The sequence below is a fragment of the Phyllobates terribilis genome, unplaced genomic scaffold (assembly GCF_046119375.1).
Source record: "Phyllobates terribilis strain yellow unplaced genomic scaffold, ASM4611937v1 Scaffold_4__5_contigs__length_816908805, whole genome shotgun sequence".
Lineage (NCBI taxonomy): Eukaryota > Metazoa > Chordata > Amphibia > Anura > Dendrobatidae > Phyllobates > Phyllobates terribilis.
This window is the reverse complement of record NW_027362764.1, coordinates 353,654,114-353,680,861: the sequence shown is the minus strand read 5'-3', so window position 1 is coordinate 353,680,861 and position 26,748 is coordinate 353,654,114. Positions and strand designations below refer to the sequence as shown.

Genomic DNA, 26,748 nt, shown 5'->3' with positions numbered 1-26,748 from the left:
TTTTCTTTCTAGTCAGTAGAGGTGACGTAGCCGGATAGGTTTGTCTCTACCTGACTAGTACACGTTGGCAGCGGCAGACATTTTATCGAAGCTACAATGTAACTACAAGCAGTTGGAAATACCTCCGTTATAATGGCTGACAGACTGGAGACACATAACACGTGTGCACACCGGTTGTGTATGCTATGGCTTCTGAGCAGAGGACACGTCAGCGGCTGTGGTCTGCATGCGAGTCGAGCGTGTTGTCAGACTGCAGGTGTCTGGGGGGAGTCTGGACCCTTACGCAGGCCATGCTGTGAACGGTCTTGTCCCTAAGCATGTGAGTACAGGCAGACTCTGGGGTCCCTTCACTGCTGGTTTCTCTTCCGTGTCTAATCCGTTTAGCTTGGCCTATGGCCAACCATGGCGCCGAGTTCTGAAACTAAAAAAACCAGTCGCCCTCTTGCTCAGCACGCTGTCCACATTTTTCTGCTTTTGTATCTGGACTGTTTCATTAATCTGCCCATTGCCTTTTATGGGGCTGACATCTCGATACTGGTACACCATGGACTAGTGTATTTTATCCATAGGGGATCGAGGGATCAGCTTACAGGGTTGTCTCCACAGGTGCAATTATAACTGCAGTCTACCTCTTATTAAAAATCCTCAGGTCTGTGAATGGAGAGATGTTTTACTAATCCAATTTGCTGCTTGTTGCCTAGGTTACGTGCCAACATTGGACAGTTAAGGGCAGCGGCTGAGCTGTGCCAATCCTCAGAAGCGCCCTGCCAGCGCTAACCAGGAGGTTATACAGTGGGGTGCTCCTGTAGGCACTAAACACAGCCCATTTAGTGGGTTTGTCATATGGCTCGTGGCGGAGGTACACTGAGCGGCTGCTGGCTCGTGGCGGAGGTACACTGAGCGGCTGCTGGCTCGTGGCGGAGGTACGCTAAATGGATGCTGATCATGAACGTCATCCATTGACAAATACGAAAACTGTTTAACAGACGTGTTTTTTTTTTTTCTTCCATATCCAACCTGTGGTAAATCTTAGCAGGGCTGTGGAGTCAGTAAACCAGGGCTCGGAGCTCGCCGAGTACTTATGAGATGCTCGGGCGGATGATCGGGTCCCCTACCTGCATGTTTGGCGCTCTTTAGAGCGCCAATCAACATGCAGGGATTGCCTGCCACACACTGTAATGCCGCAGCCATGTTGGTTGTGGCATTACAGTGATTGGCTGGCCGCACAGCGTCATCAGGTCTATATCAGACCTGGCGCCGCTGTGTTCTTCACAGTCACTCCAGAATCAGACAGTGTAGGGAGAGATTTGCTTGTGTATTAGGTAGGGAGAAAACAAGTACATTACACATATCCATCTCAACAAACAGTCCTTTTTGAGGACTAATCCATCTGCAGAGATATCAGGCAGGCAGTGTATATAGCAGACTGCAGTGCATATAGCACAAGAGGCTTCATTCCAGTTCTGCCTTGTGCTGCTGTTAGATATTTCTAGACAAAGGCCCAGGTCTCAGGGGCCAGGAATAATTTTTTTGGGATCTTAATTCTCATTATTTGCTTAAAAAGCAATCCAGAGAACACCGTTGTTCTGCGCCATTTGCTTGTTGGCACTGCAGAATACAGCCAGGTCCTTTCCATATTACGATGCTAAAAATCCAGCTATTTAAAACTGTGGTTCGTCCGTCACACGGATCACATATAATTGCGCCAAAAATACTGACATTTTTGGCCTCCATTCAAATTTTTTTTCAGTGTGTCAGCAAAGTTTTTGGCACCAGTTTGCTGTTGAAAATAGTTACCCACAGGGCAAGTATTTAAAACTGTGGTTTCTCCAACACACGGATTACATATAGCTTCGCTCCAAATTCAGCCATTTGTAGTGAGCATGGAAGATGTTGTCCTCCATTTAAAATGAGCAAGGGACGGGGAACTGGACGTGATAGTGATGGTGCATGCAGAGGCCGAGTCCGTGGGCAAGCGGAAATTGTGCCACAACAAACACCCACACCTTCTCGCCCGACCTTCCTGTCCAAATTCCTAGGGGACCGCAGCACACCACTATTGAACCCAGAGCAGTGTCAAAAGGTTATTGGTTGGATAGCGGATAATGCTTCCAGTCACTTAGCCACCACCACCACCCTGTCTTCCACACGGTCAAGTCTCAGTAGCTGTGAGTCTGGACCGCATATTCCTCACCCTGATCCTCCTTCCTCCCACCATGCTGAGTGCCCGGAGACAACTGATCCCACACTTGGACACTCTGAAGAGCTGTTCACATTTCCATTTATAGATTCCGGCCTCTCGCCTGGTCCACTTGAAGCGGGGCAAGAGGAGATCGCATATAGCGATGCCCAAATATTTGAGCAGTCACGGTCACACGAAGGTGACGGTAGGAAAGTGACACGAGGTGGACGATGATGAGACAAAATTGGCAGAAAGTCAGGAGGAGGACCAGAGTGCGGAAGTGGAAGCTGAGGTGGTGGATGATATAGTAACTGACCCAACCTGGCAGGAGGACATGCAGAGCGAGGACAGCAGCACACAGTGGGGGGGAAGGCAGAGCACCCCAACAGGCAGGAAGACGCTGTGTGATGGTCGCAGACAGAAGGCAGGCAACAGTTCTCCATAACACTAACACGAAGGAAGTTAAGTTGCCAGTACAACTGTTGGGTCTTCCCGAGTCTGGTTGTTTATTAAAGACTCTGCCGATAGCCTTTTTAGGGTTATTTGCACCACCTGCCAGGCCAGCATCAGCAGGGGTGGCAAAACGACCAGTCTGACCACCACCAGCATGATCAGGCACATGGCAACAAAGCATCCGATTTTGTGGGCCGAACTCCAGGGTCCAGGAACAGTGTCTGCGGGTGGCACCATTGCTTCTTCCGCTGTTGTGCATGCAAGCCAATCCCCTGTCCATGGTGTATGTGAAGATGCCTCCTGCCCTGCACCTGTCGTTGCACACTCTCAAATAGCAGCATCAGGAAGCACGTCCTTGTCCCAGCGCAGTGTTCAGTTGTACATACCCCAGTCCTTGGAATGCAAGTGCAAATACGCAGCCAACGCCCCACAGGCTACACTACTAATTTCCCACATTTCACCACTGCTTGCGCTCGAAATGTTGCCTTTTAGGTTCGTGGAGACGGAAGCATTCCGCAACCTGATGGCGGCGGCCGTCACTTGGTACCCAGCTGCCACTATTTCTCCCTGTGTGCCGTCCCCGCATTACACAAGGACGTGTCCCAAAACATTAGGCGTGCCCTCAACAACGCAGTTACCGGGGAAGTCCTCCTAACCATGAACACGTGGACAAGTGCTTGTGGGCAAGGACGGTACATCTCGCTGACGGCACACTGGGTTAACATAGTGGAAGCCAGGACCCAGTCGAACCTTGGGACGGAACACGTCCTCCTGACGCCAAGGATTGCGGGCCCTAGGTCAATCAGGGTTGCCCCCACAGTCTACAGCTCCTGCACCTCAGCCTCCTCCTCTTCTTCAGCCTCCATCTCCGAAATATCCACATCAGTCACAAGCTGGAAGCACTGCAGCACTGCCTCGTCCAAGCGGCAACAGGCTGTGTTGAAGCTAATATGCTTAGGTGACAAACCGCACAATGCTGAAGAGTTGTGGACAGCTCTGAAAGAGCAGGCACATCTGTGGCTCACACCGCTGAGCCTACAGCCAGGCATGGTCGTGTGTGACAATGGCCAGAACCTGGTGGCGGCGAGGCAAGCTCACACACTTACCATGCCTGGCCCATGTGCTTAACCTCGTGGTTCAGCAGTTTCTCAAATCCTACCCGGAGCTGCCGGATCTGCTTGTTAAAGTATGCCACCTGTGTGCCCATTTTAGAAAGTCACCTACAGCTTCCGCCGCCCTTGCAGTGTTTCAGCAGCATTTGCAGCTTCCGGCTCACTGACTGGTGTGTGATGTCCCCACGCATTGGAACTCTACACTGCAGATGTTGGGAAGGATTTGTGAGCAGAGGAGGGCAGTTGTTGAGTACCAGCATCAACAAGGCTGTCGGTATTCAGTTCAGACTCCACACATAAGACCTCAGGAGTGGACATGGATGTCAGACATATGTACCATCCTCCAAAACTTTGAGAACTCCACCGGGATGGTGAGCGGCGATGACTCCATATTTAGCGTCAACATCCTGCTTCTCTGTCTTCTGAAATGCTCTCTGCTTACAATCAAAGAGGATGCATTGCAGGCGGAGCACGATGAGATGGAGCAAGGAACCATACAGGGAGATTACACACAGCCAAGCCTCATCTCATCCCAATGTGGATTGGGTGACAATGAGGAGGAGGAGGAAGAACAGGAGCTAGTTTCATGCGCTATAGACGGTACTACCTGCACAGCTGTCATACCGTCTGTTCAGCGTGGATGGCCAGAGGACAGAGAGGAGGAGGAGAGCATGGTCAGTCATCCTCTTGGTGAGGACACGGAAATCTTGCCTGTTCGCAGTCTGGCACGCATGGCTGAGTTTCTTACGCTGCATTTCCCATGACCCTCGCGTTCTCAAAATTTTGGGTGACAGTCATTACTGGTTGGTGACACTTCTAGACCCACGTTACAAGGAGAACTTTATATCTCTTATTCCTGAGGCAGACAGGTCTACAAAATGTGGCAGTACCAGAAGGCCCTTGTTGCGGAACTATTAAAAAAATTCCCATCTGAAAACGCTGACTGCAGAGGTCACAGTTCGTTGGACAACCGAGGACTACAGGCGAGAGAGACACAATTCCAATCCAGCAGAGGCAGGGGAACACTGTCAAAGTTCTGGGAGAATTTTCTCAGCCCCTCCCATCACACAAGCCCTGAGGCACGAGGTACTGTCACAAGGAGTGCAAAGTTTGGGAAGATGCTGAGGGAGTACCTTGCCGACCGTACCAACGTCCTCTATGATTCCTCTGTCCCTTATAATTATTGGGTATCCAAGCTGGATACGTGGAATGAACTGGCTCTCTATGCCTTGGAGGTCCTGGACTGCCCTGCCGCCAGCGTTTTATCAGAGCGGGTTTTTAGTGCCGCTGGTGGAATTATAACTGATAATAGCATCCGCTTGTCAACTGAAAATGCTGACAGGCTGACTGTTATAAAAATGAACAAGGGCTGGATTGGGCCAGACTTCTCAACACCACCGAATGATAGCAGCATAACCAACTCAAATCCAGTGTCTTTTTTTTTTGAGAGGTGTATTCCCATGCACCTCTTCACACCCACACATGGATATACGCTTCCTGATTTTGGCTATTTGCTCTTGTCCTTATTCACCACTATATTACCAGGGTGACCGTGGTCCGTGATACAATACCCACATCATTTTTTTAAAGGGTGTTTATGATGCCCGTAAAAAAATTTTTTATACAGTATGTTCATGTATACTCCCCAGGGGTAAATGTTTGTCAGCCCATACACTTAGTGCATGGGCATTACAAGTATAGGAGGCCCGCTCCTTTCTAATGGGAACCTTTTTTTGAGGCCCTCCTCCATGTCTCTTCCAAAGGGCATTGGAGTGCCTCCAAATTTTTGGCAACCCTTGCATTCACTGCATAGGCAAACACAATGTGAGACCTACTTTCTAATAATGGGAACATTGTTTTCAGGAGGCCCTCCTCTAAGTCTCTTCAAAGGGGTATTGGGGTGCCACTCACTGCATACACAATAACAGTATAGGAGACCCACTCTTTAGTAATGGGAACAATAAAACATAGCCGGCTGATGGCTCTCTAAGAATAGTGAGGGCCGCCTGATGGCCCTATAAAAATAGTGCTTGTGACTTTCAGAGTCCCTCCTTCATAAATTAAACACGATGTGTCTGATGATATCTCACACACCACATGGCCAGATAAGGTTGTAAAATGTTAAAATGACATTTCCTGGTGAATGCATTTGTCACGGTTGAAAGCAATGCAAAAGTGCAAAAACGCATCGAAAATGCTCTATGTGAACATAGCCCAAGGTGTGGAGGAGCATTTTTGTTTTTGGTTATTTATTTTGCTTTATATACAAGTCATTACCCTGGAAAGTATGTTCATTAACATATTTCCCAGGAAAATCCATTTTGGTTTAGCTTTTGTATGTTTTATTGTGAGTCCGTTAAAGTGGCGTAATACCTCTGACAACGTTGACAGAAGTGACCTGGGAGTCAGAAATGCTTCCAGGGGTCTTCCCCATGCTGTCCCCATGTCATTTGAGCACTGTACCCATCGATTTGGGCAATTTTTAGGCCCTCTGCAGACCGCCGGGGGGAGCCGCCTGAAAAATGCTCGAGTTTCCCATAGACTTACATTGGGCTCGTTGCTCTGGTCGAAAACCCGAGTATTCCAATGTGCTCGACCCGAGCATCGTGCACCCGAGCAGTTTAGTGCTCGCCCATCACTACACTTCATACCTTTCCAAAATTCTTATAAAAGATTTACAGCACATCCTGCATTGTACTACTGTACCAATTTATTATATATTTTAGGAGTTGGTCCATTTTATACTCCACGAATATGGACACCGACTCAAATTCCACAGCCCTGAATCCATACATATTTTTGGCAGTATACTGACATTTACCATTTAAATAGGGGTCAAATGGCAACAGTTATGGTCTCCATCTGACATACAGACCTCTGTAAACACATCTTGCGTGTACGTAGGCTGCTGTTTTATTGTACCCTGGAAACTTAGGGGGAAATGAGGGGGATCAGTACACAGAAGAGAATGTTGTTGGAGGCCAATATGGGCCTTTGTTTTCTGCATCAGAAACATGATGCTGATTTCACAATCCTAAGCTTTCTGAACCCCTGGAAACAAGATGAGCATATTGGGGGCATCACATTGTGTCCATATTACTGGGGATAGGTCTTGGTTCCAGAAATTACTTTTTAGTAACTACATTTGGAGTCAAGATGATGAAATTAGTGATTATTTCATAGGGGTTTTAGTCGTCTTCTAGGTTAACAAGGTAAGGCTAAGTGCCCACGATGCAGAAATGCTCTGGATTTTTCCTGAGCGTTCCTGCATCTCTCTTGCAGAAAAAACGCATGCGGATTTTACCTGCGTTTTTCCTGCCAGGGACAAGCGTAAGTGAAGCGTTCTTCACATGCATTTCCGCATGCGGGTTGACAAGCGCTTTCCAAGCGATTTTAGCATCACTTGGAAAGTGCTTGACAACTTAGTCACACTATATAAATCCATGCAACCGACATGGATTTATATAGTGTGACCAAGTTAATAGCTGAAAAAAAGATTAAAAATGGTAAAAAAAAAAAAAAAATTATGCTTACCTTCTGATGGCCCACTGTCTTTTCTCCCCTGCGTCCGGTCTCTTGTACGGCTCGCGGTGGTTTGAAAGGACCTTCCATGATGTCAATTAGTCATGTGACAGATCACGCGACCGCCGACAACAGCGGTCGCGTGACATGCCGCTTGACTAAATGACGTCATGGCTGGTCCTTTTAGACTATCGCAAGCCGTACAAGAGACCGGACACTGCGGAGAAAAGACCGGGGGCCATCAGAAGGTGAGTATAATGTATTTTTTTATTTTAATTCTTTTTTTTTTTAACAGGTACTATGGTACCCGGGTCTGTAGGAGAGTCTCCTCTTCTCCAAACTCGGGTACCATCCGCACATTGAATTGCTTAATATCCGCATGTGTACATGTAGTCATGCGGATATTAAGCAATTCAATGCAAGTCAATGGCAGCGAAAACGCCGCGATTACGCAAAATAATTGGTAGTGCTATGGATTTTTCCGCAGTGGAAATTTCCACAGCATGTGCACAGCACATGCAGATTATCATTGGGGAACATAGCAGACCTTCTACCCAGCGTTTTTAAACGTTTCTGCAGCAGAATTGCCGCTGCGAAACGCTTAAAAAGCGCATAGTGGGCACACTGCCTAAGGGTATAGATCTAAATGACTGTTATATCACATAAAGGCTCAGTCTTTTATTAGAATGACTTGTCATTTGAAACAAAACATAAATTATTATTATTTTTACAAGTAAGTCATGACTGGTTAGTTGAAAACTGTTAGATCAGAATTAGCCGGCGAGAAAGCAAGGGACTAGCCCTGCCCTTGAAACAGAGGTCACTGATGACTTTTCACATCCTCTGCCCCTAATGACGCTTTGAGCATGCTCTGGCATTCTCAAACAAAGCATCATCAAAAAGGAAGTAGTAAAAATAAATAAAGCAATTACTTTAGTGATGGAAAGTTAGCTGATTTTTTTTTAATTAATCTAATCTATTCTCTAATATAGTTTATGGCGTTATTTAGAATTAAAATTACTTAGTGTTTCATAACACCCCTTTAACCCCTTCACGCCGCAGCCCTTTTCCGTTTTTGCATTTTCATTTTTTGCTCCCCTTCTTCCCAGGGCCATAGCCTTTTTATTTTTCGGTCAATATGGCCATGTGAGGGCTTGTTTTTTGCGAGACGAGTTGTACTTTTCAACGCCACCTTTGGTTTTACCATAACGTGTACTGGAAAACAGGAAAAAAATTCCAAGTGCGGTGAAATTGCAAAAAAAGTGCAATTCCACAATTGTTTATTTATTTTTTTACCATGTTCACTAAATGCTAAAACTGACCTGCCATTTTTATTCTCCAGGTCATTACAAGTTCGTAGACACCAAACATGTATAGGTTCTTTTTTATTTGAGTTGTGAAAAAGAAATCCAAAATTTGTTTAAAAAAAGTGCCATTTTCCGAGACCCATAGTGTCTCCATTATTCGGGATCTGTGGCCGGGTTATGGCTTATTTTTTGCGCCGAGTTGACTTTTTTTAGTGATACCATTGTGGTTCAGATACGATCTTTTGATCGCCTGTTCTTGCATTTTATTGCAATGTTGCGGCGACAAGAGAAACCTAATTCTGGCTTTTAGATTTTTTTTATCGTTACACCGTTTACCGATCTGATAAAAAAAAAAAAATTATATTCATCAGGCGATTCTGAACGCAGCGATACCAAATATGTGTATATTTGTTTTTTTTATTGTTTTATTTTAAATGGGACAAAAGGGGGGTGATTTAAACTTACATTTTTTTACATATTTTTAAAAACATTTTTTTCTACTTTTTACTTGCTTCAGCTGCGATTGTCCGATCACCTCTGTTAGACATACTGTAGCAGGGCTTGTCATGCCAACCCATCGGTAACCCGTGATCACGCGACGGGGTCGCCGATAGGCGGAGCCAACAACGCGCTTCCCGGAAAAGCGAGTTAAATGCTGCTGTCAGAGTTTGACAGCGGCATTTAACTAGTTAACAGCCGTGGGTGGATCGCGATTCCCGCACCAAAGGGGGGGATATGGCATGCGCAGTACATTTACGGCACATGTCGTGAAGGGGTTAAATTAAGAAGAATAACCCCTTAAGGACGGAGCCAATTATGTCCTTAATGACCAGGCCAAATTTTACAATTCTGACCACTGTCACTTTATGAGGTAATAACTCTGGAATGCTTCAACGGATCCCGCTGATTCTGAGATTGTTTTTCCATGACATTGTACGTCATGATAGTGGTAACATTTCTTCAATAAGACTTGCGTTTACTTGTGAAAAAAATGGAAATTTGGCGAAAATTTAGCAATTTTCAAACTTTCAATTTTCATGCCCTTAACCCACAAATTTTGCCTGTGAGCAGCCGCTCACAGGCAGTAAGAGCAACGCAAGGTATTTACAAAGATGCTTCTTTTCAACATAAAAATAGAATGGCCAATTATTAATAGTAGTGGACAACTCCTTTAACCCTTATAACTTCCTAACAAAAAACATTTTTGTTCCAAAATTGTGCTGATATAAAGTAGACATGTGGGAAATGTTATTTCCAGGACGCCCCTCTTGACAGCACCCTCAGTAGGACGTCTTTCATATCTCTGATAGGGACAGGAAACACAGAAGAGTTTAAAAGGCCCCCCTCCACCCATACCATCAGTGTTTTTCCTGTCCCTATCAGAGGCAGGACGCAGAAGACAACTCACCTCCAGTAAGCAGGAGCTCCTGATGCCGGACGCAGGAGGATCGGGATGGGGTCCTCGCACTCCTCCGCTTTCTTGTGCCACGGTCCGGAGGCCGACATTCCGCCAGACAAGGGATCCCTCAGCCTGGCCAGTCGAGTGGTGGCTCCCGAGGTGGACCGTTTTCCCCCGCAAAGGGGGCTCTGGGTCCATGATGCTGCAGGGGAGAAGAGTAAGCGGCACTTCCGGATACAGGTGCAGTGGAACGCGGCGACTACCGCACAATTATAAACCTAAAGTCGTTAAACAGGTCGGTGGCATACAAAAAATTCAAAACTGAATCCATCAGTTCCACCATTCCCCTGGTCAGCGAGAACATGGTGGCATATACCATTCATTCCCACAGTCAGAAATTTCTGAGATTCGCATTGAAAGAAGGGCAGAACATACAGCATTATCAATTCAGGTGCCTCCCGTTTTGTCTCTCCTCGGCCCCACGCGTTTTCACCAATCTAGTAGCCGAAGTTATGGCTTTCTTAAGAGAGCAAGGAGTTCTACTTGTCCAGTACCTGGATGGTGTCCTTTTAATTGCAGACTCTTCCCAGCAATTAAGAGCCAGTTTATCCTCAACCACCTTAGTTCTAAAGAATCTAAGTTGGATTATTAACTGGAAAAAAATCAGACTTGTTACTGGGATGAAGGAAGATCTTTCTAGGGATTCTTCTGGACTCAGAACGACAGATGTCTTTCCTTCCGGAAGAAAAACGAACAGATCTGAGAGACAGAATCATTGCTTTTGGAAAGAAATCAAAGGTTGCAATCAGAGAATCCTCAGTCTGATGACAGCCTCCATACCTGCGGTTCGATGGAGCCAATTTCATTCAAGACCTCTTCAGCATCAAATCCTAAGGTCCTCAAACAGGAAGATGGATGGTCTGGACAAGAAGATAACCTTGTCAGGAACAGCAAAGAAGTCTCTGAAGTGGTTGTTTTCAAGAACCAGCTTAGAGAAGGGAGTTATGTGGAAGTTGACCCCCTTCTTTACCCTTACCACCGACTCAAGTAGCAGAGGCTGGGGAGCACATGTGAAAGATCAGTACCTACAAGGTACCTGGCAGGCACAATACATTCCTGTATCGTCGAACCTAAAAACTCCTAGCGGTCTGGAAAACATTGAAAACATGTCAGACGGATCTGAAACATCAACATGTCAGAGTCCTGTCAGACAATATGACAACCGTGGCTTTCCTCAGACATCAAGGGGGGCCAAGACCTCACCAACTGCAAGCCTTATCGAATAAAATCTTTCAGTGGGCAGAAAAGACTGTACTTTCAATAACGGCGATACATCTGAAAGGGTCTCAGAACTCGGTGGCAGACTTCCTCAGTCGAAAAATTATACAACAAACAGAATGGGAGTTGAATTGGGAGGAGTTCCGTCGCATAGAACTCAGATGGGGTTCTCCTCAAATCGATTTCTTCGCCACCTGAAAAAACACAAAAACAAGACTTTTTCTCCCTCAACCCAAGAGACAGACCAACAGGAGTAGATGCTCTGTCCCAGAAATGGGACATGGACCTGGCTTACGCATTTCCTCTTCTACCCTTAATTACATTTAGTGTTAAAGAAGATGCAGGAAAATTGGGCCAAGGTAATAATAATCCTACCTTTCTGGCCCAGGAGGAGCTGGTTTCCTTTACTGAAGAAGATGGCCCTGGAGGATCCAATCATTCTGGCAGAGAGACAGGATCTACTCTTCGAAGGACCATTATACCATCCCAGGATAAAATTTCTACAACTCTCAGCCTGGATCCTGAAAGGCAAATCCTAAAGTCCAAAGGGCTCTCAGACGCGCTAATATCAGCAATGAAAAATAGTAGAAAACCTGTAACATCAGCAATCTACACAAAAATATGGAAGAAGTTTTATACACTATACGGGAAATCTACAATGGAAGATTCTAGTCCTTCCTAACATCCCAGAAGTATTGGAATTCCTGCAGGCTGGTTTTGACAAAGGTTTAAGACTCTAACGTTGCAGATTGCAGCTTTAAGTACCTTCATGGATTTTCCCCTAGCACGTCATCCATGGATTGAGAGGTTCATTAAAGCCACAATGAGAATGAGGCTGACAGTAAAAACTCATATCCCTCCTTAGGATTTGAATGCAGTCCTAGGTAACCTGTGCCAACAACCTTATGAACCCCTCGGGGAGGCAAGTGAAAAATTTCTCTCCTTCATGACTGCCTTTTTAATGGCTATAACCACGTCGAGACGCGTTGGGGAAATACAGGCGTTCTCAATAAAGGAACTCTACCTAAAGATTCTGGACGACTGTATCATCCTCAGACTTGATCCAGCATTTCTACCAAAAGTGTTAACACCGTTTCACATGAATCAAGAAATGGTTTTACTCTCTTTCTGTCAGGACCATAAAAATGAGCAAGAGCTAGCCTTGCCTAGATGTCAGGAGAGTAGTTCTTCAATATTTAGAAACAAAAAACTGGTGAATTGACTCTAACCAGTTTGTACAGTTCAGAGGCAGAAACAAAGGGAAAAAGGCTTCAAAAATTATTCTGGCAAGGTGGGTCACATCTGTGATACCTCTAACCTATTCTTCAGAAGGAAAAACTCATCCTGGTAATATTAATGCCCATTTTACTCGTGCAATAGCCATGTCATGGGCAGAACGAGCAGGTGCATCTATGGATCAAATATGTAGGGCTGCAACATGGACAAGCTTAAACAACTTTTGCAGACACTATAAACTGGACATTCTGTCTAACCAAAAAATGGCTTTTGGAAGGAAAGTCCTCCAAGCTATAATCCCTCTCTGAATGTATACTCTGGTAATCTCCTGAGGGTGCTGTCAGGAGGGACTTCCTGGAAAGTAGGCATTAGACTTACGGGTAATAGGTTTTCCAGGATTCCCTCATGACAGCACCTATTAAATCCCCCCCCACCCCACTAATATTCCATTCTGCTGTGTGATGTTAACATAAGATAGAAGGAAGCTAAATAAAATAGTGTTGCATCCATCCTGGTGTGGTACTTTGAAAATCACTGAAGGTATTTGTGGAGGGGGGCCTTTTAAACTCTTCTGTGTTTCCTGTCCCTATCAGAGATAGGAAGGACATCCTGCTGAGGGTGCTGTCATGAAGGACTCTTGGAAAACCTATTTCCGGTAGGTCTAATGCCTACTTTATTAACTTCTTTGTGTGACATATCTCTCTGATTTAAGGGTATGAAAGTTCAAAGTTTGAAAATTGCGAAATTTTCAAAATTTTTGCCAAATTTACGATTTTTTTTCTCAAATAAACGCAAGTCATATCGAAGAAATTTTACCACTATCATAAAGTACAATATGTCACGAAAAACAACCTCAGATTCAGTAGGATCCGTTGAAGCGTTTCAGAGTTATTACCTCATAAAGTGATAGTGGTCAGAATTGTAAAAATTGGCCTGGTCATTAACGTGCAAACCACCCTTTTGGTTAAAGGAGTTGTCCATTACTTTTTTACTATGGCCCAAATATCCCCCAATGTATTTATCCTCTTCAGATAAGTGTTTTTGTAAATACCTCTTTGTTTTTCTAGCCTGTGATCGGCACTAGCGCTGGCTGCTCACAGGCATCACCTGACCTTTGGCTGCAGCCTCCTCTGATGTCACGTCAAGTGAGGCGTGATATCAGTGACGCGGTCCCCGCGGTGGATGTTGGGCTATGGGCGGAGTTACCCCGCGTGTCACACCCAGGATCCACCGCGCGCTTTCCCAATGAATGAGGAGAGGGAAAGCGCGTGGTGGCTGCTGTGTGTGACCCACGGCGTAACCGCACCATTTGACTTGAATAAATTTAGTTTTTTTTTTTTTTTTTTTTTACCGGCTTTCGCCAAACGGACTAAATGCAACAGTTTTATAGAGCAGGTCGTTCCGGACCAATTATGTGTACGTTTTTCATTTATTTTTGTTTTATTACAAACGCTGCGTTTTGAGCGGCGAAACGGATATTAGTGATTTGTGTGCACTTTTTGTATTTTTTAAAATTTTCTTTTACATATTTTATTATGCATTTTTTTTACTTTTTCACTAAGTTCCACTGTGGGACATGTGTGATTGTCACTTTGATTGCTGGTCTCATACAGTTCAGTACTCCTGTACTGCAGTGCATGAGACCTGTCAGTGAGTCACTGAACTCACTGACTGTGTTGGTGAGATCCAGCTTATTGCTGGTTCTCACAGGCCACTGTACCCTGGGATAATCACATGATCTCAGGGTACCATGGTAACCATCGGGACCTGCGATTCTCATCGCAAGACCCCCCTTGTCAGCACTTAAATACCGCTGTCACGATTGACGATTGATTTGAAGAGTCGCTGACATGCCGAAACAGCAGAAACCCCCACAAGTGACCCCATTTTGTAAACTACACCTCTCAAGGAATTCATCTAGGGAAGTAGTGAGTATTTTTTAATTTTTAAATTTATACCATTGGACAGTGAAAAAAGCATAATTCTATTTTTGCCACAAAAAAATATTTTACCCTCAGATTTTACATTTTCACACAGGGCAATGGGTAAAAATGGTGCCGAAATGTGTCACACAATTTCTTCTAAAAGTGGCAATACCCCATATGTGGCTGTATCATACCGCTCAGCCATACGGCGAGATCTGGGGGGGACGGAGTGCTATTTGACAATTGGAGAACAAATTATTGTAGAATAGGCATTTGGATTTGGGAGCACAAAATTTTCTGAATTTCTTTTGGGGGGCAAGGGCCATTTAGCTTTTCCAGAGCCTTTCTGCTACCAGTAACTTGGAAGTCCCTTATATTTTTAACAGATGACGGACCTGAGTGGGGACTAGCTTTTCTTGAGGACTGAGTTGAAGCTTTTATTAGCAACATTTTATGTAACATTTATCCGGCGCTCTAGGCTGAGCACTTACATCGGGGTTTCCATCTAAATTTCCAAGTGATATAATTCAGATGAAACCCCTGCGGGATCCATTCACTGTAATGAGTCAGCAGAGTTACTCTGGACTCCGTCTGGCCTCTGTTTAGCGGTGTCCTTTTTTTCAGAAGTGCACAAAACTGGCCAACCGCACTTTTATGCACGCCTAAAACAAATGACACCGTGGGATCCCAGGCTAGACGGCGTCCACAGTGGTCTATATCTGCCTCATTACAGGGAATCTTCCGTCATGGGTTCTGGCTGAATCACGTATTTCAGAGATTTACACGGAAACTCTGCTGTAAGTGCTCAGCGCAGAGCGCAGGATAAATGTGAGCAGAGCCTTACTGCGATCTTTCGGAGACATAATAAACAAATCAGTAGCAGGTGAAGAATTGGTTTTCTTTATTTTTTACGCCGCTCCTCGTGCGGTATAAGTGATGAGATTACTTTATTCTTCGGGTCGGTGCGATTACAGAGATACCAGATTTATATCGGGTTTTTATGACTGACAGCTGTCACACACTAAAAGACTCTTTTTTTTGCAAAATCTAGTTTTTGCATCACCATATTTTGAGAGCTATAATTTTTCCATATTTCGGCCGACAGTCATGTGATGGCTTGTTTTTTGCGGGACGAGTTGACATTTTTATTGGTACCATTTTTGGGTACGTGACATTTTTTGATCGCTTTCTATTCCGTTTTTTGGGAGGTAAAATTAACAAAAACCAATTCAGGAATTGTTCTTTGAGGTTTTTTTTTATGCCGTTCTGCGTGTGGTAAAAGTGATCAGGCAGCGTTATTCTTCGGGTCAGTACATTTACAGCGATACTACACTTACTGTATATTTTTTTATGTTTTGGCGCTTTTACACAATAAAACAAATTTATAGAAAAAAATATTTTTTTTGCATTGCTTTATTCTGAGCACTATAACTTTTTTATTTTTCGACTGATGGAGCTGTATGGCGGCTTGTTTTTTGCGGAACAAGATGACGTTTTCAGCAGTACCATTTTTATTTCTATTTTGCTTTTTGATCGCATTTTTTTCCACTTTTTGTTTGGCGATATGATGAAAAAGCATATTTTTTTGCTCCGTTTTTTTATTTATTTTTATTACGGTGTGCACAGAAGGAGTTAATTAGTGTGACAGTTTTATAGCTCGGGTTGTTTTGGACGCGGCGATACCAAATATGTGTTCTTTTTTTGGTTTTGTAAAAATATACGGATTTATTGGTTTAATATTTTATTTATTTATTTTTATTTTGTGATTTTTTTTTTTTTTAACAGTTTAAAAACTTTTTTTTTTACTTTTTTTTACATTTTTACTTAGTCCCTGTATGGGACATTAATTTTTATTTTTCTGATCACTGATCTCATGTAATGTAATAGACATATATTACACTACATTACATGAGATCTTCCCTGTTTCAGTCAGAGTCTCCTGTCTGGCTCAGCTTGCAGGCTGAGCCAGACAGGACACCATATATGGCAGAGCTGGAGGCGGTCATGTGACCTCCAGCTGCCATAGCAACCCCAGGTCCTGGAAGGAATCGGAGGTCTTCGGAGAGGTAAGTAAGACGACCCCCTCTCCTCCTGCTGTCTCCTATATGCCGCGATCACTATAGTTCGCAGCATATAGAAGACAGCAAAGGGTTAACATCACTGGGACCTGATCCAATCAGGTCCCGATGATGTTCCCTGTCAGAGCTAATGCTCTGCACCGGAATCGCAGCGCTTGCAGGACCCTGGGGGTCCTGAGCGCTGCGAGACCACCCACCGTTTTTAAATGTCCGCGCTGCACAGAGCCCAGGCAGCGCGGACGTTTATGTACAGTGGGCGGTCGGGAACCGGTTAATAGCTAGCAAAGGCTAGGCAGACAGCTGGGGGCTGATATTAATACCCCAGGAAGGGTGCCATGAAATGACCCCACGTCATTTTTTTGGGGGTCCCCCATTTTAATAGCTAGTAAAGGCTAGGTATTCAGCTGGGGGCTGATATTAGTAGCCTGGGAAGCTCCGTGGGTATTGCCCCCTTCTCAGGCTTCAAACATCTGCCCCAGCCGTCTGCTTAACCTCCGCTAGACACTAAAATTACGGGCAACCCCACACCAATTTTTTTTTTTTAATAAATCCTTTATTTTAACACTAAATGACAAGTACAGTAATCGACACTATCACTGTACTTCTTATATATGTGACTGACATGTTTCTATTATCTAATCTATGTGTGATGCTCTATTCTTTCTGTTATAAATTGTCGGGTACCGATGCTGAATTGCTGGCCGGCTTTTTTAAAGAGACGGTGTATGAAAACACTAATATTTTTTAAAATAAATCCTTTAACACTAAATGACAAGTACAGTAACCAACACTGTCACTGTACTCCTTATATATGTGACTGACATGTTTCTATGTATCTAATCTATGTGTGATACTCTATTCTTTCGGTTCTAAATTGTCGGGTACCGGTGTATGTCGCTGCTGAATTGCCGGCTTTTCATGTTTCACTGTGAGCATTGTTCCCATCGATTTGGGCAACCACTGTAATGCCACAACCACCATGGCTGTGGTATTACAGTGCGTGGCAGACAATCCCTGCATGATTGGTGCTCTAAATAGCGCCAGACATGCAGGACACGCTTTTGGTGCACGAACAGTTATCGAACATAACCTCGAACAGCCAAATTTTTTGCAAATTGTTCGCGTTCGTCGAACAACTCGAACACCGCCCAAAACAGCTCCAATTTGAGATTGGCGAACAGTTCTAGTCGAACACCGCTTATCTCTACTCATTTTTGCAACAAAATTTACAAAAAACATTTTTTTTAGGGACCACATCACATTTAAAGTGATTTTGAGGGGCCTAATGACTGAAAATACCCAAAACTGACACCATTCTAAAAACTCCCCTCAAGGTGCTCGAAACCACATTCAAGACGTTTATTAACCCTTCATGTGCCTCAGCGAACTGAAGCAACGTGGAAGGAAAAAATTAACATTTAACTTTTTTCACAAAAATTTTACTACATACCCCAATTTTTTTTCACAAGGGTAACGAGAAAATGGATCACAAAATTTGTTGTGCAATTTCTCTTGAGTAAGCTGATACTACATATGTGGGGAAAATACACTGTTTCGGCACACGGCAGAGTTCAGAAGCGAACGAGCACTGTGTGACTTTTTGACTAAAAATTGTCTGGCTGGAATTGAGAGCGGACGCCATGTCGCGTTTGGAGAGCCCCTGATGCGCCTAAACAGTGGATACCCCCCACAAGTGACCCCATTTTGGAAACTAGACCCCTCAAGGATTTTATCAAGGGGTATAGTGAACATTTTGAACCCAGAGGTACGACTCAGAATTTGATAACATTAGGTTGTCATATTGGATATATTGTTTTTAGTGTTGAGCTTAAGAATGTATGGCAGGCGATCTCCGCATTTTTTTTTTTTTTTGTTGGCTGTGTAACAGCCACGAAACGTGGGGCGAAGATTCGAGCATGTCACTCGAGCACACAATACTCGGTGCATACCCGAGCACCTGATACAAACTCAAGTAGCGAGCACTTGCGCTCAACCCTAGTCGTCATATCGTCATCATATTTTTTTTTTCTTTACTTTTGAAAAACTCCCAACCTTGATTACAACCCGAACACAACCATAATCCTAACCCCAACTGCAAAGAATGAAAAAAAAAAATATCTTTTATTTTACAATTTTTATCTAACTAAGGGGGTGACAAAGGGGGATTTGATTTTTTTTTTTTTTTTGCTTTTGATCACTGTGATAGTTTATCACAGTGATCAAAAGGAACCAATAGGGAAAATTGGGGGTGCTCTACAGCCTTTTTCCCAATTGCCATGTTAAAACGTCAATGAGGGAATAAGGCTCCTTGATGGCCGCCATTTTAATTCGTATTGGTGGTTGTTAAGGGGTTAAAACATGACCTACCAACAAGAGATGAAAAATCGCAGCATCAAAAACACAAAAAAACAGTAATACCCCAACTTATTTAATAGGTGCAGAAATCTGCAATATCAAAATCGAACCAAATACTTATTGATGGGGCACAGCCTTAAAGGGAATCGGTCATGGGTTTTATGCTGGATGAAATGCCAAGTACTTCCTCACTACAGAGTCATGTATAGTGAAGCTCTGCAGCGGAAGTTGGTCAGGAGGAGTAGCTGTAGAGTAACCGAACCTTCAGGCTACCTATCTAGCTGTGTCTGTATATATTTTTGCTGCAGTTCTGCCTTGAGTTTCTACATTATCTGTAAATTGGATTCCGAAGGTTGGCGATTCATGAAACCTAAATAATATCATATTTATTTTCACACAGATTATACACAGCTGATACTATGGAGCCATCTGTGCTGTTTATTCATCCAGACCTTGGAATTGGAGGAGCAGAGAGACTGGTTGTTGATGCGGCACTTGCTCTTAAATCACGTGGTTGTCGAGTTCAGATATGGACGGCACATTATGATGTGAATCATTGTTTCTCAGAGACAATAGAGTCGGGCATCTCAATTCGATGCTGCGGAGATTGGCTTCCTCGAAGTTTTTTTGGCAGATGTTTAGCTCTGTGTGCATACATTCGCATGATATTTCTGGCCTTCTACATACTCTTCCTCAGTGGAGAAGTATTTGATGTTGTGTTTTGTGACCAGGTAAGTTTTTTGCTTATACCTAGTAGATCACCCTTAGGCCACGGCCCCACTATCAGTATTTTGTCAGTATTTTTTCTCAGGAGTGTGAGGCAAAACCAGAAATGGGTTATAAATGCAGAATTGGTGACTTGTTTCTATTATACCTTTTCTCTGATTGTTCCTCACCTGGTTGTGGCTCCCACTCCTGAGAAAAAATACTGACAGAATACTGACCAAATACTGATAGTGGGGCCGTGGCCTTAGAGAAACAGAAGGAAAAGAAGGTGACAAAAAGGAGCAGACACCGGGAAACCTTGGACTTGGAGGAGTTAACGCAGTTGTTGAATTTAAATTGCGTGGTTATCAAGTCCAGATATGGACTGCTCATTATGATGCACGGCGAAGGGGAAAAAAGTCGGAGACAATTACACACCTAGCAACTCCACTCCTGTCGATAAAGGCCTGATTGCATCGAACTTGCTTCAGGAAAAGTAGCTGTTGGCAAAGGAATATGCAGTGGGCACTGCTAAGCCTAGGCCCATTGGACCGTTATCAGTGAGATTTTACATTTTGTGAACGAAGTCTCATTTGCACAGCCCAGTCGCGGCTATTACACTGTGGCTGCATACAATTCCGTCTGCTATCATTTAACCCCTTCAGAATAGGTTTGTTTTATTTTTTCCTTTTCTTCTGAGAGCCATATCTCCCACCCCATCCCATCATCAAAAGCTCTTTTATTGACTTGTTTTTTTGCAGAATTAGTTGTAGTTTTAAATTACACCTATTCGTCAGGTGAAATTATTTTTATGGTAACTGGAGACCTGAAAATGGAGATGGAATCTGATGGGCTTCTTCTCAATCAAATGCTAACCTGTTGGATAATCCACTGCTCTATACAAGTAGTGTTTTACATATCGCGATCATAAGATCACATGTGTAGTCCACATGGGAGATTAAAGAAGCACTCCCTTCAAAGTTTTTATCAATATATTGCGATCACCATATTATAATGCAAGGTGTATGTACAATTGCTATTTTTTCCTTTCTACCCAGCTAATTCTTCTGTTTTCCATTAGGTCTATGACATCATGAGATTAAAAACTGATTAGCTGAATCCTTCTAAGCTCTATATAGAAACAAGAGGTCTCTCTTCCCTGTATGATTCATGAGTCACTGCAAAAGTCCCTGACTTGGTGGGAGCCAAGCAGCTGGGTGAGGAGTTGAAGAGGGGAATGATTCATGTGCGGAAAAGGGACTTCCTATTTCTGTATAGAGCAGAGAAAAGTGAAGGATTAACTGTGTAGAAAGGCAAAATGAACAATTGTAAGTACACAGTGCTACATAATATGATGAGTGCACTATATATACTAAGAGGGTAAAACTTTGATTGGAGTGATTCTTTAAAGGGGTTGTCCACTACTAAGACAACCACTTATTAACCTAAATGTTTTGCCCCTGATAAAATAAAAACACCTATACTCGCCTCCCTTGCCGGATCCGTTCAAACAGTGTCATCACTCGCGGTCTCTGGGCTGTGATGCGGTGGAATGACACATGATGCCCAATCAGCGTTGCCGTCCCTGTCCCTGCCTTTGTACAAACTGAATATGAAGTCCAGGATCAGCTGCAGCCCTCGCTCCCTCTTCCTATTCAGTTTTATACAAAGGCGGGGACAGTGATGCCAGCACTGATTGGGCGTCGGGCATCACGTGTCATTCCACTGCATCACAGCCCCAGGCCCGTTCGTGCCGACACCACTGGAACGGAGCCAGCACAGAAGGTGAGCATAGGTGTTTTTATTTTATTGTGGCCGAACATTTAGTTTATGAAGGGGTTGCCCTAGTAGTGGACAGACAACCCCTTTAATAAGGAAAAAAATCAGTTTTCCCAATACAAAAGTTTTCAATCTATGCCCTTTATAAGTGTCACATATTTCATATTGCTGTGTCTGGTAATGCGCACTATATCACTATTTATTCCACATGATAAGCTCCACAAAATAAATTGGAATTATGAATGCCAGAAGTGCTTGTTTTGTTTGTCCTGCCACTTAATAAAAAAACTTCAGCTTGCTATGTAGAAAATAAGCCCTCATTGAGCTCTGTAAATGAAAATAACTAAAAAAAAAAAAGTTATGCCTCTCAGAATACAATGCAAAAAGGTTTTTGTTTTTACAAGGTTGTCCACTTTCAGGAAAGTGGGCACCTGAACCTTGTAAAATGACTAAAATGAAAAACTCAGAAGGTCCTTGCCCTCCCTGTATCTAGCGGCTGCTCTGGTTCCAGTGTTACATGTCAAGAGAGCACATCAAAGCTATAGCCAGTCTCTGAGCAGTGCTGTATGCTGGTCCCATATATCACTGCTCCAGCCAATATACCAAGACTTGAGCAACTGCAAGGAGCTGTGCTAGACCCGGGGATGTTGAGTATCTGCTGAGTTTATTTTATGTATTTTTCACAGTTTTGGGCACAGGTTCTTGAAAGTGAACACCCCCTTTAAAATGTAGCAACATATATTGACCTATATTGTAAATTAAAACCATTATTTATCCCACACGGTGAACATTGTTAGAATAAAATGCTAAAAACATTAATAGAAATGCTATTTTTTTGCTCATCCAACATGACAGAAAAATGAAATAAGTGATCAAAAAAGTTTGTGCCCATAATTTATTTTGGAAAAGACAAAAAAACACACAAAATGGGTATTGTCATTATTTATTGACCTGCAGAATTGCTTTTTCTTTTGTTTATTCCACCTTCAAAAAAATGTAATAAGTGATCAAAAATGGTATCACTGAAGACTATATCTTGTCATTCAAACGATAAGTCCTCATACAGCTCCATTGATAAAAAATTGTAAAACCTATTGCTCTCACTAACAAATAATTTGATTTCCGAACTGTATGTTGTACAAAAGTAATACAGTGCAAAACTACATAACTTAATTGCCGCAATAATTAGGTTGACCATAAAATAAAGTACACACTTTGTGTTCAGCACATGAATAGCGTAAAACTTGAAACATCCAAAAACAGCAGAATTGTTATTTTTCAATTTTTTCCCCCATAGAATTAATAAAAGGTTATAAGTTAAATGTACCATAAAATGCTGTCACTGACTAATACAACTCATCCCATAAATAGCGACAAAAAATACAAATACTACAGGTCCTGGAATGCAATGCTGAAAAAAGGAAAAACAAAGATCTCCAAAATGGACCTGTCAGTCCTTACAAAGTTACTATGTATATCTAACAATCGCTTAGAACTGCTTGTTCACACGGTTTCCGAGGGTAAAAACAGGTGCACTTTTCAATACTGTCAGGAATTCAAAACATAGGGACGGCACCGGGGAGATCACGCAATATCTCACCGTGCCATCACGCGGTCAGTATTTCGTCCGGAGTCGCGAGCAAGCGATCCAGACTACTCGCTGCGTAGGTATCGGTAAGCGACCAGTGAGCGTATGGCGTCACACCTCTGGGTTCCAAAGCCTGGAATCCGTGTTTAATGCCCTCCGTACGGTCACTGTCAGCTTCACGATAGCCCGATTATTATTCCTTGCCACCACCGGCCGAGTTTGAAATATAATACAGACCTGGCTGGACGCCTGTGTTTTGGTAGCGGGTATGGCTTCGGGGAAGGGAACGATTACAGAACAAAAGAAACAGGACTATTAAATTTTATATTTAATCCAAAAGGGAGGCAGTGTTCAAGAAAAATATATACAAGTATGTTACAAAGGAGACATTAAAATACATGGGCAGTTACATAAAATAAACAGGATAAAAGAAGATAACTTACACTATACGATCACTGAGACGGTTCAGTATAGGTGGAGAAGGGGCTCCCCAGTTGGATTATGCTGTTATCGAACAGGACCCGTTGCTTCTAATTCTTATTCCCCCCTGACAATGAGTGCTTCTGTAATATCCATGGGTTCTTTTATCTGGCCACATTCCCCCTGTGGTGAGATCGTGTGGGCTGGTCTCCAGCCTGTACATTTTTATTAAAAACGCTAACTTTTGCAATAACTCGTTGATCGCACAAAGGTGCACATGACGCCATTTTTTTTCCCTTATCTTCAGTTAGAGACCACACATCGCATAGTCGCAGTCTGCTATTCTGGTGTTTTTGCGCTACAGCTCGCTGATTTTGCTTACAGCCCTGGAAAACTACATATACATTCCTGGGCCGATTTGGTCACTAAACATATAGGTCCCGTTACTGTCGGACTTATGGAACTCACAATATTTCATATTTTATTTTGGAGTCGGCCTGGCTATGGCTGGTGGCCGGAAATTGTTGAACTTAACGAACAATTTCCTCTTTCCTTCAAACTCGGGCCTGGAGAAGGTGTCAATCTATCTCAGATCTGTGTTAAGAGGAAATACATTTGTATTTTAGTTCTCTTGCACAGTTCTTGGCTGGCCTTTGTTTGTGTAAGGCATCCCTCATGACAGTGCTAATTAGGACTTTTGTGCTGAGCATAAGGCGAATAAGGTGGGGGGGTGAACATGTATGTCAGGCAAATATGGATGAACATTTTCCTGACATTAATATTTCCCTGATAAATACCAGCAAAGTGAATGAAAGTTCTGAAATCTTATGCACCCTCTTCTTATTTCTCTTTGTGAATTTGAGCCATCAAAGCATTTTTCAAATGTGCAGTATGTCGATTCTTTCAAATGAATGGTAAAAAATGCACGTAAAAATGCATCAATATGTGCATATTTTACCCTCATTTATCCTTCCAACACTCTGGTTTTACATGCAGAAAAGTCTACTCCCCACGTGTGAACATGCCTTAACATCGTTTGTTGATATATTATCAAATATTTACCACAAGACAAAAAATACATCTGAATATAGTGCTTAGTATATGTTACAGAACTATGTCTTGGTTTTTAATGTTGCTTTTTTTCCCCAGGTGTCTGCCTGCATTCCAATTTTCAAACTGGCCAGAAATCCGAAACGTGTCTTATTTTATTGCCATTTTCCAGACCAGTTACTTACTCAGAGAGTATCAGTGGCTAAGAAGATCTATAGAGCTCCACTTGACTGGTTTGAAGAGAAGACTACTGGCATGGCTGACTGCATTCTAGTCAATAGTCAGTTCACTGCTAAAATCTTTAAAGAAACATTTACATCATTATCTCATATAGAGCCCGATGTTTTATATCCATCATTGAATGTTGACAACTTCCAGCCTTGTGTTTCTGATGGTCTTACTGAATTTGTACCTGCTAAGAGAAAGATTGTATTTCTTTCCATCAACAGATATGAGAGAAAGAAAAACCATAAACTTGCACTGGAATCTCTGTGTACTCTTCGTGATAAAGTAAGCTTGCAGGACTGGGAGAAGGTTCACCTCATCGTGGCAGGGGGATACGATGAGAGAGTGACAGAGAATGTTGAGCATTATCAAGAACTCACCCAACTTGCAGTTAAATATGACATTAGCAGCCATGTTTCTTTCTTAAGATCTTTTTCTCATAAACAAAAGCTTTGTCTTCTTCAGAATTGCACATGTATATTATATACTCCGAGCAATGAACATTTCGGGATTGTCCCAGTAGAAGCTATGTACATGTACTGTCCAGTAATAGCTGTTCACTCAGGTGGTCCACTGGAGTCTGTTGTCAATAATGTCACAGGGTTTTTATGTGCGCCTTCACATGAAGCTTTTTCTGATGCAATGGAAAAGTTTATTAAGGATCCTTCCCTTAGAATAACAGTGGGAAAGTCTGGACATGCAAGAGTTATGGAAAAGTTTTCGTCTGATGCATTTTCATATCAGTTGTACCGTTACGTATGTAAGCTGATGGAATGAAGTCCACCCAAAAAATGTCTGTATGGATAAATATTTTTATGCTATTAGAAACTACCAAAATATTGCACTGAACATTTTAAAACAAAGGAATCTTTTTAGTTTTGAAATTGAACGATGGCCTGAAGGTAGTCACACTCGAACCTGAAGTTTTACTGAAAAGTAAATAATTTTGAGTCTAAGAATTAGTCTTCATTCATACTTCTTTACTATTTGGTCAGGATTTGCAGTATTTTATGTGAAACCAAAATCAGGATACTATAAATGAGGAAAATCTATGAGAGAGAGAGAGATTTGCACCTCTTTGGTGTTTTTTGATGCACTTTTGGTTTTGGTTGACACATACTCGTGCAAAATGTTGACCAAACTAAGGTGTGCATATGGCTAAATGCAGGAATCAAGTATTTACTGTATTTTTCAGACAATAAGACGTACTCTTTTTCCTCCAAAATTTTGGCTGAAAGTGGGGGGTGCATCTTATAGTCTGGAAAAAATAAATATATATTTAGTGGATGGGGGAGGGGGGAGGGGGGGGCGGGAAACAAGAGGTAGGAGCTACCTGCTGCAGCCTACACTACCTGCTGCAGCCTACACTACCTGCTGCAGCCTACACTGCCTGCTGCTAAAGAAAATGAATATTCACTTCTCCCCACACCCATGGGCATGGGGAGCAGTGAATATTAATTTCCCCAGGATGTGTCTCATGACAGAACGATCGGAGGCTGTCCTTCTTATCCTTTAGGAACAGGAAACATGTGAGAGGTTAAAAGCCCCCCTCCCTCCACCACATCCTCAGTGTTTTTCCTGTCCCTATCAGGTGCGCATCAGCGCGAAGTTTCCGACCTGGGAGCCCAATGGGATCGGGGGGACACATCTCTCCCCTTCCCGCTGTCAAGAATCCCGCTGAAACCTCAGTAAAGAGGTTCCTCAACCCGTCAGTAGAGCGGGATGATACCTCCTTCCACCGCCTCCCTCTCAGGAGGGCTCTCGGTGCCACACTACATCCCCCTTCAGGTTTCCTTCATCGAGCGTGCAGCGTGCGCTCCGTAAGAGGGCGCACTTCCAGTCCGGATGCCTGATGATGACGCGGATGTGTTCCAGGCTGGAACGCATTTCCGGTTTCGAGGAGAACCTCTGATCTGGTCGGCACAGCATGCATCCCACTGTGGAATGCAGGAAGTCCTCAATGGTGGCCTCCATGAAACAACTGGAGCAAGGTACGACCTAGAAAAGGGTACTTATCCTCTGTGTATTGTCCTCTTTTCTGACCATGGAATCCAGTCAGGCGCGTTCAGAGGCACAATCGGAGCACTCTCTGGGCAGTGTGAGTTAGCACCAGAGGGTCCCTGCTTTTTTCCCT

The 26,748-nt window shown here is 43.3% G+C and overlaps 1 protein-coding gene across 2 annotated transcripts; it reads left to right on the top strand.

Annotated features, from left to right (window-relative positions):
• Positions 1 to 2: 2 nt before the first annotated feature.
• ALG2 (ALG2 alpha-1,3/1,6-mannosyltransferase) lies at positions 3 to 25,562 on the top strand. Of its 2 annotated transcripts, XM_073678409.1 has the most exons (3): positions 35 to 319; positions 19,248 to 19,578; positions 24,489 to 25,562. In XM_073678409.1, the coding sequence occupies exons 2-3, from the start codon at positions 19,267 to 19,269 to the stop codon at positions 25,389 to 25,391; spliced, it is 1,215 nt and encodes a 404-aa protein (XP_073534510.1). In that variant the 5' UTR covers positions 35 to 319; positions 19,248 to 19,266; the 3' UTR covers positions 25,392 to 25,562. The 2 variants fall into 2 exon arrangements, with proteins under 2 accessions (XP_073534511.1, XP_073534510.1); XM_073678410.1 differs by lacking the exon at positions 19,248 to 19,578 and having other exon boundaries at positions 3 to 319.
• Positions 25,563 to 26,748: the final 1,186 nt, after the last annotated feature.